This window comes from Cupressus sempervirens, chromosome 9, assembly GCF_028749045.1.
Source record: "Cupressus sempervirens isolate cs-2001-9-10 chromosome 9, ASM2874904v1, whole genome shotgun sequence".
NCBI lineage: Eukaryota > Viridiplantae > Streptophyta > Pinopsida > Cupressales > Cupressaceae > Cupressus > Cupressus sempervirens.
This window is the reverse complement of record NC_143126.1, coordinates 480,073,505-480,090,294: the sequence shown is the minus strand read 5'-3', so window position 1 is coordinate 480,090,294 and position 16,790 is coordinate 480,073,505. Positions and strand designations below refer to the sequence as shown.

The following is a 16,790-nucleotide window of genomic DNA, read 5'->3' as shown; positions in this document are numbered from 1 at the left end:
AACTGCACAATCACTAAGATGGCCTAATCGAAACATAGAAGTGTTCCAAAGAAATTTTGGGCTAAAGCAATCTACATTGTTGTCTACCTTTTGAATGGGTCTCCCACATAGTTTGTTAAGAAGACTCCAAATGGAGCCTAGTCTAGCAAGAAGTCCAAAATCACTCACCTCAAAGTCATGGCTTATGTTTGGATCCCAACTGCCAAGAGCCAAAAGCCCATGTTCATAGGATACAGTAAACCACGAAGCATATCAGTTGATTAATGTAGACACTAATCGTGTCACTTTCGGTCAGGATGTTATCTTTGATAAAGAACAAGGGCCTCTTCAACTCTCTTCTCATGAACTGAGCCCTACGGATTATAGCCTCTAAAGGCCAAAGATTTAGGTGCTCATCTTACTATAGGCTCACCAAATGGGGTGGATTCAAAAAACTTGGCTCTAAAGTTGTGGGGTCTCCCAAGCATGATATTGTACCACACAACTTTCCTCATGAAGATGCTAATCTACATCATGGTGTACCTATTCCACCATCCTGGGATCAGATCTTGGGACTTCTACTCTCCCACCTAAATGGTGGGGCAAGACTAAGTGCTTTGCATGATGACCTCATTTAGAAACAAGAGAATGCAACATAATATAGTTAATTTTTCCCTTATGGCCAACATTCACAATGTTTATAAGCCTCAATCTTATTTAGAGGCTAAAGGTATACTTGAGTGAGAACAAGCTATGGAAGCTGAACACATAGTCTTCTGAAAAAACAACACTTGGTTTTATATGATCTTCCACCCAGGACGAAGCCCACTGGCTGCAAATGGGAGTACAAAGTTAAGGGTTGATGGAATCCTTGACAAGTATGAGGCTTTGCTACTTGTAGAGGGTTCTCCTAGCTAGAGGGCATTGAATATAAGAAGACTTTCGGTCCGACGGCCAAAATGAGTATTATTCGGCTTGTCCTTGCCATTTTATAGCCCAATTTGGATGGAAAGTTCTTTAAATGGATGTCAAGAGAGCATTCCTCAATGGATACTCGCAGTTTGAGGTATATATGATGCAACCTTTTGGTTTTAAGGTCACCAGTAAAGAACGATATGGATACAAACTAGTGAAAGCAGCCTACGGCTTGAAACATGCTTCTCAGGCTTGGTACAAAAAGATTTCCAAATTCCTCAGTGATCAAGGCTTTAAAAGGACTCATTCAAATTCCAATTTGTAAGTCAAAAACTATCGATGGTCATATTCTTCTACTTGTTATATATGTTGATGATTTGCTTATTGCTGGTAGTTTAGCACTTTTGATCAAGCAAATCAAACAATATTTGTGTCAGTCCTTTGACATGACAAACTTGGGACTTGTACATTATTGTGTAAGTGTTGAGGTTTGGAAAACAAATGACAGTATTATATTTGTGCTTCTAGCTAACATTGTGTGTGAGTTTATCAACATCAACATTTTGGATCATGCTCAATGATCCATCATCAAGATGAGAAAGCTAAGATGAATCTCTCAATCAAAGTATGCCAAGAATCTGCTAGATAAGCTTCAGATGCAAGATTACAAAATTGCATCCACACATGGAGATAGGGCTAAAGTTGTCAACCAAATCAGATTCCCCTGAATTAAGCGAAACCACATTCAAGCAACTAGTCCACAGTCCCATACATCTCGCTGCCAGTAGACACGACCTTAATTATGTTGTGAGCTACACCTTTTTCTTCATGACAACCCTAAAGCTAAATGTTGGGTTGCAGCCAAGCGTGTGCTGAGATATGCAAAGGGCACTTCTAACTTTAGCATACTATACGGGAGAAACCAAGATCCTAGACTTGTTGGTTACACAAATTTGGATTTGTCAAGTTTTGTGACTGATAGGAGGCGTACATCTGATATGTCTTCTTTCTGGGCACTAGTGCAGTCACATGGATCTCCAAGAAATAGGAGGTGGTAGCTCTTTCCTCCATCAAAATAGAATATCAAAGAGCTGTTTAAGCAGCGTGTGAGGCAGTTTGGCTTTAAAGGATGCTTTTTGACATGCAAATGTCTCAAACAAGTCCTTCAACCTTATACAGTGACAATCAAGGGGCGTTTCACCAAGAAAATCCGCCCCCACCCCCCAGAAAAAGGAAAACTTGTGCACCCAGGTCAAGGACATCCACATGTTTTGGTATTGGTTTCCCAAAGTCCCACCACCACCTTCACCCCACCATCTCATTGTCGGGGATTTATCCAAGAAGAAGTCGCAATTGCAACACTTGTGATAGAAAGGGGGCTACCTGGCTACCGTAAAGGTTAGTCCCACACCACACAGACACACTGTATATGCAGATTTATGAGTCTTTGTACATGATTATGTACTTGGTTTAATACATTTATCAGGGATTTATGCAAGCAGAAGTTACAACTGCAGCACTTGCGATAGAAAGGGGGCTTACTAGCTACCGTAAAGGTCACTCCTACACACACACTCTACATATGCAGATTCATGAGTCTTTCTACATGATTATGTACTTGTTTTGTATCATTCAACTCACGAATAATCATCTTTATGAAATGTTAGAAATTCCTAAAGCTTTGCTATGTTAAAGTATTTGGTATTATAATTTATAAGTTCTAATATTATTACACATCATTTCATAACTAGTATTTCAAATACTATATGTATAGTATATTACAGTACCACCCCCCCTCCGAATTGAAGCCCTTTTACCCCGTCCCAGAATCACCAAGTGCCTGTGTTAGACTTAAAAAAAACTCGATTTTTGTTGAAACAAAAAACAGATTGGAAAAACCTTGAAAATCTTCTAAAAATATCCTAATCAGAGAAACGAAAAATCACTGGGATTCGCTCAATTTAGGCGATTCAGCAATTTGATCAGGCATGGGCAATTTTTGGTGATTCACTAAATCGGCTCACCGATTTTTGGCTCAAAAATCACCTGAATCACACAAATTGGAGATTCATCCAAAAATTGGAAAAATCGGCAAAACTGGCATGAAAAATCGATCGCGCAACATTGGACTTGGGATGACTTTAAAACATTAAAAATTTACATATTTATAATTTATTTTTTTCTTTCCTCTTTCTTATAACCCTAAAAGGCCTTCTAATTGTTTAGCATGAGAAGAAGAGAGGAAAAGTGAGAGAGAAGAAGAGAAAAGAGAAACCATAAAGCTGCAAACAATAAGAAGGAAAAGCATCAAGGAGATCAAAAATCAATTTGGGGAGGCCATAAGATTGCATTGGGAGCATTAAGGAGCCAATAGCAACACTCAATTCATTTGGTAAGTGTTGATTTATTTTTTTTGTATGTTAGTGTATTTTTCATTTTTCATTCTTTTGTTAATTTTTTTTAGTTTTCGTTTGTAAATCTTGAATGTATTTTAGTTTTTTCATGTATTTTGACTACATTCCAAGGTGCAATCTTGCAAACACTACAATGCTTTTATAACAAATTTGCAAACCTCTATTTTATTTTGTTTTGTACAATTTTCTCGAAAAGAATGTAGGGTTCGTTGTTGTTTATTTAGTTTAAGTTTTTAATTGAATTTTCTAATTGCAATAGCCTTACCTTTCATTTTCCACAATGCCTAAAAAGGATGAGGCTTGAATCTATACCGAAGATTTTCCTAGAACAGCAAAACATCAAACAAAATGTATATTTTGTAAAGACATAAATTTGGGTTGCATCAATAGATTCAAATACCACATTGTAGGCATACATGGACATGATATTACCCCGTGCACTCAACAAAGCATTGAGGCAAAACAAAAATGTTATATGGCATTAGAGGCATTGGAACAAGAGAAGTTAAATAAGAAAAGACAACTTGAACAGTTAGGTTCTATTGCCTCCCATGCTCCAACATCTACATCCGCATCCATAGGTTGTGTTGGAGAGGGTTCTTCTAGGCCTCCCTTGCGTTCTAGTGCTAGTGCTAGTCGTTCTTATACTGAGCCTGAGCCAATTATATTTCAGCCTAGAGTGTGGAAGTCCAGAGTGGATAGTTACTTTGTGCCGCGCATTACTCCAGGATCACAACCCTCGCTTGAGAGCATGGGTTTGAACAAAGAGATTCATGATGCTGCTAGAAAACAAATTTGCAAATTTTGATACTTTTGCAACATTCCATTTATTGCAGCCAAGTAATTAACTCTTTTTTATTTGTTTTCTTTTAGTTTAAAGTTAAATTTTAATTATTTCTACTTGTGTAATCATAGATTCATATTACATAATGATTTTTCATCTAAATTTATAATCACAATCTATTTGTGTCAAGTCTCCTTAGTGGCAAGGCATGATAGATATCGTAATTATTTGTGGTTTGAGGTTTAAAGTCCCTACTAAGGCTAAGTTGAGTGGCTACCTCTTAGATGAAATGAGGACATGAAAATTGAGCTAGCGGACCATCGAAAGGAATGGACCATAAAGGGTTGCACCATCATGATTGATGGTTGGACAAATAAGAGGAATAGAACACTCCTCAATTTTCTTGTTTCCTCTAGAGGGGATTGATCATTCTACTTTCCTACATGCATTGTGAATTATGATTGAACAATTTAAATTTTGATTTGTTGATTGCAAATTTGTTGATGATCCTTGATAATTAATAGTTTTGCTCTATTTAAATTCTGTAGGAACCACCATATTCAACAAATCTATTTATGCTTCCTCTCAAGTCAAAAATGTCACATTCTAATGTCAAAAATGCCACATACTTGTGTGAGGTTATTGAGAAAATCATAGCAGAAGTGGGAGAAGAACATGTGGTGCAGGTGATGACGAATAATACAGCAAGTTATGTTGCTCATGGTAAACTTTTGACTTTTAAACTTTAAGTTTTAACTTCAAGTTTTGATCTTTTCTAATTCTAAGTTTCTTAACATTTGTAAATTTCTAATTAATTCAAAATTGTTATAGATGGAGAGGTATCCCACACTATTTTGGTCTCCTTGTCTCGCACATTGCCTTGACCTCATCTTTGAGGACATTGGTAAGCTTGAGTGGATCAAATTATGCATAGAAAGGGCCAAAAATATACGCAAGTTTATCAAGAATCATGCATTTTTCCTCGCCACAATGAGGAAATACGAAGGGCAACGGGAGTTAGCTCATCCTAGCATCACAAGGTTTGCCTCGCATTTCATCACATGGAAGTCCTTGACGACATCAAGGGAAGAATTGAGGCACATGTTTGCTGGGGAGGAATCGATTTCCTCTTTCTATGCTACGACCACCGTAGGAATAGATGTGGCGAATTGCCTCTTTGATGAGGATGGTTTTTGGGCACCTAGTAAAGAAATAATCAAGGCAAATTTCTTAAAATTTAGCATTTAGTGTTATTATTAATTATTTATCTGTTTAATGATTTAGTTTTGACTGAAATATTTTTTTATATTATATGCAGATCAATGAGCCCCTTGTATCTCTCCTACGAACTGTTGATGGGGAGAAACCCTCTATGAGCTACATATATAAGGGCATGGATAGGGCCAAGGAGGCCATTAGAGCCCAATATGCAAGAGTGTCGGAAAGGTATGGCCCCATTTGGGACATTATTGATAGGAGATGGCAGAATCAGCTCCACAAGCCCATCCATACAGCAACCTATTACCTGAATCCAACATTTTGTTTCCTTCCTGGCTTTCAGGCGGATGAGGAGGTTCTAACCGACCTTTATACAATGATGCAGAGGTAGAGTAGTGATGGTAGTGCCTCAGCTACAACCATTAAGCTAGACATATTCAATAATAAGGGTCGCTTTTCTCTAGCAGGATAGCCATAGAGGCTCACACATCATTACGCCCACATAAAAATAATATACTCTTAAAGTTAACTATTACAGCTTATGCATTTTAGTTACTGATTTTGTAATTTAGCCTTAAAGTTGTACTTGTAAATGAGAATAATTGTTTATCTTTTCCCTTATTTCAAATAGATGGTGGTAAATGTTTGGGCCCTCAACCCCAAACCTTCAGAGGAATGCCATTTGTATTTTGAGTCAGCCGAACAATGCTTCTCGATATGAGCGCAATTGGTCTATGTTCGAGCATATCCACTCAAAGAGGCAAAACAAGTTGTCTGTGCAGAGCTTGAATGATCGTGTATTTGTTAATTACAACCTCCACCTTAGGACAAGACAGATTTTGGCCACTAACTCCTTTCTGATCATTCTAGAGGAGATTGATCTAGAGTCAGAGTGGCTCACTGAGGCTACAAATGCAACAGTCTTCACTGAAGCAGACCATGAGTGGGTTGACCAGGTAGATAGAGAGGTTGAGGATGTGACCATGACAGAGGAGGCTAGAGCACATCCAAGCACTAGCAGACGTGCACGCGCGAGCACAGACACAGGCCCTAGTGATGTTCGTGCACCCATCTCACATGCGAGGGCTATGGCTCCTCAGTCCTCTAGGACCTACCTTAGACACCTTTGTAGAAGGCATACAGGATACTCAAAGGATGCGGTTGAGCTTGAGGATGTAAAGTTTCTGCAAATTCATTGTATTGAATATAGATTAAATTCTGCCCTCTCTATCTTCTTTATACTTGCTGTGAGTAAATTCAAATTATTGCCTTCAACAGGATTAGAAATGTAAATCAGGATTCTGAGTTTTACTTATGTTATTTGTATGAATGTAGTAATGACTAAGGAGCAGACTTATTTGATCTTATGTGTCCTTAGACTTCATCCTTACCCTCTATATGTATAGGAGTCAAGGGACATGTCCTTAGAAAGGACATGTCTCTTCCAAAATTATTTACCCAACCCTTCTAGAAGTCGGCGACTTTCTAAGGATGATTAAGTTTAATTACAAACATTCACAACTAAGTTTAGTTTAGTCTTAAACCAACATCCCAAGGATAGGCGCTGATTTTAAAGGAGACAATGCAAACAATTTGTCCTATATATATCATGCAATCTCAGACCGAATTGATTTGTTCTCAAACCAATATGCATTAAAAAGTTACAGAATTAACACTCCCTCTTGACTTGATAATCATACTAAGAGATATCATATCTAGGAACATCAATGAAGATGAACAACCAAGATTTGATACTCTATATCTAACTGAGACTCCTTAGCATGTGGTATCATAGAACAAATGATACAATGTCATATTACTAAACCTGTAGTATGACAAATCACTACTGCTAGTGATAATAGTATTGCAAAGAATATAATGTATAGGATAAATCTGAAGAGTAGTATAATTTCCTCATTTATCCAAGTTGTAACTCATAGATACTGGTATTTTTATATCACAACATGATCCTGAGTTTAAGAGCTACTAGAATACAAGATAAATCTGGAAAATAATAAAATTCTTCCTTTATCCAAATTGTGACTCATAGACATAGCAATGTCTACATCACAATATGATCTTAAACTCATCTAGAGCTTATAGTAGAACTCTACTATTTAGCACATTATCTAAGAGATCATCACCTCTTATAATGTCCTTTATACAAGTGTTCATTATCTCAGAGATCGTCACCTCTTAAATAATGAATACAAATGGTGGAGCCCATAGCAGTCAATAACCTGACAAAATAAAATTATTTTATTAATAATTTAAAGAGTACAAATGGGTTACAACTCAACCATACCAAGTCTCCTCCTAAAGTGTTCTATCTTCACTCTAGATAGAGGTTTGGTGAGTATGTCTACTGTCTGATCTGCAGTGCAAATGTATTCTAATTTTACAGAATTCCTATCTACCATATCTCTTACATAATGGTAAGGAATTTCAATATGCTTGGACTTGTCATGAAAAACTGGATTCACTGAAAGCTTGATGGAACTCTGACTATCACAATGAATAATCGTAGGATTCATGGCTTGCCCAAATAATCCCACAAGTAACTTCCTTAGCCAAATTGCTTCTCAAGAGGCCATCGCTACAACAATGTATTCAGCCTCTATAGAGCTCTGAACTATTGAAGATTGCTTTCTGCATATCCAAGATATCATCATTGATCCTCAACTGAAACAGCATCTTGAAGTACTTTTCCTGTCTTTGACACTTCCATCCCAATCTGAATCAGTGAATCTATGCAAATCTAGATCAACTTTCTCATATTTGAGTCCAAAATTAAGAGTGCCTTGTAAGTATCTCATAATGTGTTTAACTGCAACTAGGTGAATCTCCTTTGGCTCACACATAAACTAACTTAAGGCATTAACAGCATAACAAATGTTCGGTCTTGTATTTACTAAATACATAAGGGACCCAATCACCTGTCTGTACAGAGTAGAATCTATGGAAGGTGATTTTGTTGCTGCTTCCTTAAGTTTATGTAGATTAGTGTCCATTGGAGAAGACACAGGCTTGTAATTCCACATTCCAAATCTCTTCAAAATGTCTAATGTATACTTCCCTTAATAAAGTATGATACTATCAAAATTCTGTCGTACTTCCAGACCTAGGAAGTAATGAAGGAGTCCCAAATCTTTCACCTTGAATTCTCTAGTTAGATCTTTCTTGCAATGATTTATGAGATGATCATCACCTGTTATTAGTAAATCATCAACATACAATATCAGAATTACCATATCATCTTTATCTCTTTTATAATATAAATTTGGATCGGCTTCATTTTTGGAGAATCCTAAGTCGGTGAGATACTTATCAATTCTTTCATACCAGGCCTTGGGAGCCTGTTTAAGCCCATAGAGAGCTTTCTTGAGTCTGCAAACAAAAGCATCAGGATCATGAGTTTCAAATTCTTTAGGTTGCTCCAGCTTATACTTCTTTTGTAACCTTTCCATTTAGGAATTTGTTCTTACATCCATCTGATGTACTTTCCATCCCTTTGATGCTGCAATTACTAAGACTACTTTTACGGAGGTATATCTGGCAACAGGAGCAAAGGTTTTTTCATAGTCAATCCCTTCCTTCTGAGAAAATCCTTTGGCTACAACTCTAGCTTTATACTTTTCAATGTTACCGTCAGCAGCATGCTTTATTTTAAATATCCACTTGGAAGAAACAACAAATTTTTCTTTAGGTCTTGGAACAATTTCCCAAACATCATTCTTCATAATAGATTGGTATTCTTCTATCATAGCTTCGTTCCAAGTTGTATGTTTAATAGCATCAAAAGAATTGGTTGTTTCTATTTTGGATAAATCACTCGTGTTTGTTGAATAACTAGAGAATCTTTTAAGTCTTTTGCTTTCTCTAATTGTTACGAAAGGTGTAGCAAAGTCTTGTGCTTCTTCTATTGTTTTAATGACTCAAAGTGGTCTCTTCTTTGGATTTTGAGTTTCTTCAAGAATTAGATTTTGAATTTAATCTTCAATTTCTTCTAAGTTCTCCCTCTGTGACCCAGATTCATTATTTCTTTCAGAACTAGGTAAAGGAGAAGGTTTTTCAGAACTTAGGGCTCTTTTGAATGTTAGATCTTCATCAAAAATTACATCCTTACTAAGTTCAATACTTTTCTGTCCAGGTATGAAAATCTTGTATGCCTTAGATGTTTCGTTATACCCTACAAAAATACCTTTCTTCCCAGAGGGTTTTAACTTGGTTCTCTTTTCTTTTGGGACATGGATATATATACAGCACCCAAAAATCCTAAGATGACTTATATTAAGTTTGACCTTAGTAAATACCACTTCAAGAGTTCTATCTCTAAGGTAAGAATGCGGGCTTCTGTTTTGAATATAGACAACAGCACAAGAGGCTTCTGCTTAAAGATAATATTATAGATTTTGATCAAAAATCATAGCTCTAGCAACTTCTATAATTGTCCTATTCTTTCTTTTGCTACCCCATTTTGTTCTAGATTATAAGGAACAGTTTACTCCCTCTTAATTCCTGATTCTTTACAGAAACTTTTAAACAAGCCTGAGGTATATTCCCCTCCGTTATCAATTCTAAGGGTTTTAATTTTATGCCCTGAAAAGTTTTCAGTTAATATTTTGAATTCTCTAAATCTCTTTAGGATTTCTTCTGATTTTTTGTATTTTAAGAAGTAAATCCATGTTTTCCTAGAGAAGTCATCTATGAACAGAATATAATACTAGAATCCTCCAAGAGAAGGAACATAGGTCCACATAAATTTGAATGAATTAATTCTAATACATTATTTGTTTTCCTAGTACTATCATGAAAAGGACTTCTAGTGTTCTTACCTAAAGCACACCCTTTGCATATACTTGAGTGGTTTTTATTTAGTTTACGTAACCCAGTAACCATCTTTTCCATAGTTGATAAGGTTTTGAAATTTAGATGCCCTAATCTTATGTGCCATATTTCATTGATGTCTGCAACTTCATGAATTAAGGCTTGAATAGGTCAACTAGATTCTGTATTCAATTCATACAAATATCCTTTTCTTTGACCAATCAACTTCGTTTTCTTGATTGAGGAGTTCTTTGCCCAAGTTATTGCTTTGTCGTCCACAAATGCAACATTTTGCCCATCATCTTCTAGTGTTGTAATTGAGATTAGATTTTTTTATATCCCCAGTATGTAGAGTACACCTTTGAGAAGAAGAGTATTTCCTGATTTTAGTTTCAAGGTGCAATTTCCAATTCCTTCAACAGAATGTGTTGAATTATCACCAACGGTAACTTCACTGTTAACCTTTTCTGATAAAGAATTTAGTGTTTCTTTGTATCATGTTATGTGTCTATAAGATCCACTATCAATTACCTATGCTTTACTTAAAATTTCATTAGATAGTGATGAGTACAATACACGATTCTCAAGATCATAGGTATCTTCTCTAGTAACATTTGTGCAGTTTGCTTGTTGCTTAGAATTTTCAAGACAACTGGATTTGTAGTGTCCAAATTTTTCACATTTGAAACACTTTATTTTAGATAGATCTTCCTTGGGTTTCCCATTCTTTTGATTTCCCTTTTTCTTCTTGAAATGCTTCTTCTTGCCCTTATAAGAGTTTGTATTAAGAACATAAAGTTCTTCATCTTTTGTTTTCAGTTTCCCTCCTTTCTTTAGTTTTCTGGATTCTTCTTGAAGACAATCGTTCTTAAGTCTGTTAAAGTCCGAATGATTATCCCTGGCACTTATTCCTTGTGCAAATGTCTCCCATGAATATGGTAATCCATCTATAACCATTAGTGTTAATTATGTGTCACTAGTAATAGTTCCTATACTTCATAGTTCATCTCTAATGCCAGCAACCCTTAGGAAGTAAGAATTTATTGATTCTCCTTTCTTTATTTGAATGTGATTTAGTTGCCTTTTCAGTGCGAGAACCCTAGTTGCATTGTTGATCTCATATGCATTTCGTAATGCATTCATCATATCAAAAGCAGTTTAATGTTTTGTAAGCATGGGTACGATATCATTTTTTACTCCATCTAAAATGATTTATATGGCTTTTCTATTTCCTCTGCTCCAGATTGATTTATGAGGTTCAAATGGAGGTTGTTTGGATGCTCCATCAACAAATTGATTTAAATCATTCTCTTCAAGAATCATCATGATTCTGAATTTCCAGGCATCAAAATGTTCTTTCCCATCAAACCTGTCCTCAAGTCTGATTGTGTATGCCATTGAAGATAGAAGATAGTTGCTAGATATATATGAAGTCTGATAACTGAATTTGCAGAGCCTAGGTTCGACTACCAGAGCTCTAATACCATATTAAGCATCTACAAATTCCTTGGACTGAATATGGATTAAATTCTGCCCTCTCTATCTTCTTTATACTTGCTGTGAGTAATTTCAGATTATTGCCTTTAACTGGATTAGAAATGCAAATCAGAATTCTGAGTTTTACTTCTGTTATTTGTATGAAGGTAGTAATGACTAAGGAGCAGACTTATTTGATCTTGTGTATCCTTAGACTTCATCCTTACCCTCTATATGTATAGGAGTCAAGAGACATATCCTTAGAAAGGACATGTCTCTTCCAAAATTATTTGCCCAACCCTTCTAGAAATCGGCGACTTTCTAAGGATGATTAAGTTTAATTACAAACATTCACAACTAAGTTTAGTTTAGTCTTAAACAAACATCCCAAGGATAGGCGCCGATTTATAAATGAGACAATGCAAACAATTTGTCCTATATATATCATGCAATCTCAGATCGAATTGATCTGTTCTTAGACCAGTATGCCTTAACAAGTTACAGAATTAACAAAGGATGATGATGAGGCTTGAGCTAGAGCCTTGTTTTTTCATTTTGTTTATAGATAGACATACGTTTCATGGATATTCATCTTACATACATTTATGATTTGACCATGATGTCATTGGTTTTATGGATCTTCATCTTACATACATGATACATTTATAATTTGACAACACTTATAATTCTACATATCTATGTCATGACTCATTATGATCCTATGATTTCTATTTACTTAAGCTACAATTTACATTTTCCGTATGTGATGGATTTATCATTTATGTTACCTTGTTTATGTATGTTAGCTTCTATTTGATGATGTTATAGTGTGTTCAAATTACATTCAATAAAGGGAGCATGATACAAGTTTTAAATCGTTTAAATGTTTCAATTTCAAGGGTTTTTTCTCTTTGTCAATTCTTAGTTGATTCATACGTGATTCACAATTCGAGTAGGCATTCCGAATTCTAATCTGATTCCAAGTTTTGGTTCTTTGATCCTAATGAAATGCTCAAGGTTATAGCACCCCCCCCATCCCCAAATTGAAGCCCTTTTTCCCCATCCCAGCGTCACCAAGTGCCCATGTTAGACTTTTTTTTTTTTTTAAATTCTGTTGAAGCAAAAAACTGACCGGAAAAACCTTGAAAATCTTCAGAAAATATCCCAATGAAATGCTCAAGGAAAACCAAAGTTTATTCTTGAAAAAATCTGCCGAAGACCCCAAAACTTTTGTTTTAAAAAATATGGGCAACAAATTCTTAAAAATTCCTTGAGATTTCTAGGTAAACCTTACAATTTTAGTTTCAAAAATAAAAGATCAAAAAAGCTCTAGAAATCTCCTCCAAACTTTTGGGTGATTAAACCACAATTTTTATTGGAAAATTTTGCCAAAAAACAAGCTCTTCTTAGATAACATGAAATGACTAGTGATTGAAATATTCAATAATAAATGAAGGAGAGAAACACTTCTTAAATAAGCAATTTCAAGATATTTGTATAACAAAAACGATTGAAAACTAAAAACAGAGTACAATGTTACTAAACTAACTCAACTTAAAGAACAGAAGGTTACTAAAAACTGGCAGGCTTAAAAGAAACTTACATGCATGACCATTGTACTAAATGTTACAATATTACTTTAATAACTTCTAGGTCCTTTAAAATATTTCTAGTCAATCTTTAAGCTGAAACGTGAATACAGACCATGGTTGACACAGGCAGTATTCCCTATTTTGACAATCTCAATGGCTTCATTCAAATCTGAATGAAGACAAACTTCAATGTCAACAGCAAGAAAAGGCGCACAGGGCACCAACCTTTCTGCTGTTATAACCAGTCTTCCATTGAATAAGACTGGCTCACCATCATTCTGCAAATGACGACTCACAGCCCATCCCACTACCTTCTCTGCCACTGTAGTCGGAACAATAAAAAGCATGTTAATGCTTCAGCAGAATAAATAATAATCAACAAACAATGTAATATTAGAATCATGAATATTATTCAAAACTGAACAACGAAAAATTTTAGGCAAATCATATTTAAAACACTTTTCAACAAACTAATAAGCATTTTGATGCTTCATATACTTACTATCATGAGTTAACATCTGGTTCTTAATCTCAAGTTCAGCCAGATCTTTACACATCACACCTGAAGATCCCATAACCTGGTAATTTCCAAATTATTTAACATTCACACCATGATAATTGAAGTTCTATAGATGCATATCAGAGATGAAATAAAAACATGTCAATATAAAATAAAATTAGACACAAACCATGCGAAGCTGTTGCCTATTGGCTTCTGCTTTTAGTATTTCTGTATCTTGCTCTATTTGGTGGTTCCATTCCATTGCCACATTTTCATCCTGAAGCAAATTGTCAAATTAATTAGCAAAACGATTGGACATACAAATCTGTTTCAGATAGAAGAAACAACAAACGAATTCCCCTACCAACATTGAAAATGAAATTTTTTATCATATCATGGCCAAAAAAAACTATACAATACAAAAAAGATATTTAAATTCCATTATTTTTGTATGTCAACAATCTTTGCTAGATAAGATCTAGATAAATTTATTAATGTCCAACAAGAGACCATAAACGGATCTAAGGGACTGAAAAGATTACAAAAAGGCCGCAGCCAGCAGCAGGAGCACCAAACGGTGTCCGCAGAAAGAAAAAAACGGGAAAGCTAAAAGAGAGAGCAAGGAAAACATAAGTACTCCTCAAGCCCCAGGGTAAGCCATCTCTACATGAGTGAGAAAATCTTAGTGAGTGAAAAAATCTTAGCATATCATTCACTAGGGTTATGTTTGTCACTCTAGAATCTATAACCGAACCAGCATATTGAAGATTGTACCATGAATAATGGTTAGGCATGTAAAATTACATGCTAGCACTAGAAAGAGTCAAAGTTTGAAGTCTTTGCAAAATTTGAAATAGCCCTAATGAGGGAAAGTGTGATTGACTACAATTTCATGGATCTTTTCTTGAGAAACCATTAAGTTTGATAAATTTGTTTCTTATATTTGCATATTTACACATTTATTCTAATTTCATTGTTTTCAGACTTAGATACCGATGTGCTCCTGCCAGGTCTGGACATGGAGGCAGATACACTGGGAGCCAGATGCGGAGGCAGAGGCGTTCTGAATGTTGGCAGGAAGCCTGTACTGTTTGATCATCAGTTGAAAAAAAAGCAGGTCATTTCCCCGCACGAGTATATTGCATGCCATTTCCCCCTGCAAGCATAGACTGAAGATATCGTGGCCACGTTTCACAGAATATCGCTGTAATCTCTGCATCTAAATGTTCATGGGTAATTGGGGTGACTGGTCAAAATTGGTAATTTTTTGTTCAGGAAAAGTGCCAAAATTTGGTGAAATTGCGGTCAAAGTTGGTGTAAAAAATGTAATAAGCTTAAACACAATTCTTTTTACGTTTTTTACCATCTGTTATACCTGTGAAGGAGCTTGTTTTACCCACACAACACAAAAACAAAAGTGTAGACCACTGGATAGGAAGGGTGATGTTTATTTTAAATTTATATTGAATCATTTGTTTATTTTATTATGCATTTGTTTATAATTATATTGTTTGTTACTTTTTTTGTTTTTTTAAATAAAAACTGACATGTAAAAATATTAATAATTTATTTAGCAATATATCAATTAAATGTTTTGTATATATTATATATAAATTTATAATAAATGTTGAAGATTGTAGCTGCGACAGAGATCTTTATCACTGGAAATATGGATGTTATTACTGTTATGGTCACCTTCAGCTGAAAATGACATTTTTTGTAAAATTACATATAAATGGCATGTGTCATTCACATGCATTGAGGCATGAATATTCGAAGAGTTGTAATTAATTATAAGAGTTATTAGAAACTCAAGAGACCTTCCGTTGTAATATGAAGAGTCTCTCTTCTTGTTATACATATCGCATCTAGTGATGGACATTGTACACTTGAATTCATACTATCAATAAAATGATCTTTTGTTGTGTGGTTGGATTTTTTCCCTCATTTTCGAAGGGTTTTCCTACGATATCTTGTGGTGTTGATTGTATCTCTTTTATGGTTTCTTTATTTATTTTTTTCATCTGATTTCTAGGCTCTTATCTTTAACATGTTATCAAAGCCAGAAAGATAACGACCTCTTGGAGCTTTAATTCATCTACTAGAGCTATGTTTTGACGGGTTGGGATTGGTGTAGGCTTTGCCTGATCGTTATCATAAGTTACATGTCGTCAGAGTAGGAAATAGAGGTCTATTCTAAATACTTCCAATTCAATCTGAAGCATCTTGGAGTGACAGGATGATCCTACAACGAAGAAATTGGAAAAGGCAATGCAAATAGGCGGGCTACTTCAAGTCTCATGCAAAACAACTCAAAAGCCGACGGTAAATTCATTAGATGTGCAAGCTCTAGCTGTCCCATTGTTCATCGCTATTAGTGATCATTGGTATTGTTAACTAATGTGGCTATTGGGGTCAACATGGTAGTGCTGGTACTGGTTCAGACAACAGCTTAATTGAAAGTTTGCAGAGTGATCAAGTACTAAGTGGGACGAGTGCTTCGTGCATCTATCTGTGCCCACCCTAACATAGTTCGAAAGAAACTCCTTGACCCACGTGATGGAAGATGATAGTGGTCAGTCCTCATGGCATCCATTTTCTTTAATTGATCCTGTAACTGTCTGGCCCTCTTTTTGGCATATAGTAACAACAAACTCTGGTTAGAAAGGATGATCATATTTATGAATACGCTCATGAAAAGATAATGATTAAGGAGTATTGTTTTTAATCGAAGGAAGAAGCAGAGTTATTATAGTTCACGGGATTAATATTATTCCCGTGTTGTGCAACTTTCAACAAGTGGTCTTTCGTTGTCTTTGTGAAAGGCAAATAAAATATTGTTCATAACCAGCATCTCCTTCTCTTCCTACATTGAGGATTTTGGGCAGTCAAGCTTGAAGCAATATCGTAATTCATTTATGTGGATGAATCCATCGAAAGAATCTATCAAGAATGGTGTAACCGTTCACGCTTTATACTCACGGTGGTCGAGAACATATTTGGAGTTCATTTTCTTTTCTCTGGGTCGATAAGAGATGAAAGGAAAATGTTTAGTCATCATCATTGTCTTATCTATCTTTATA

General features: G+C 35.4%; 1 protein-coding gene across 3 annotated transcripts in view; it reads right to left on the bottom strand.

Annotated features, from left to right (window-relative positions):
- Positions 1 to 16,790, bottom strand: part of LOC149539416 (uncharacterized) — a 137,818-nt gene that overhangs the window by 16,237 nt on the left and 104,791 nt on the right. For all 3 annotated transcript variants that reach the window (XR_016356229.1, XM_089800657.1, XM_089800658.1), the window contains 3 exons: positions 13,895 to 13,984; positions 13,708 to 13,783; positions 13,431 to 13,527 (listed from right to left, as the gene is read on the bottom strand). Coding sequence is in view for 2 of the 3 variants with exons in the window: in XM_089800657.1 (XP_089656783.1) it covers positions 13,431 to 13,527; positions 13,708 to 13,783; positions 13,895 to 13,984 (263 nt within the window). In the remaining variant the exon portion in view is untranslated. The remainder of the gene's footprint in view (positions 1 to 13,430; positions 13,528 to 13,707; positions 13,784 to 13,894; positions 13,985 to 16,790) is intronic.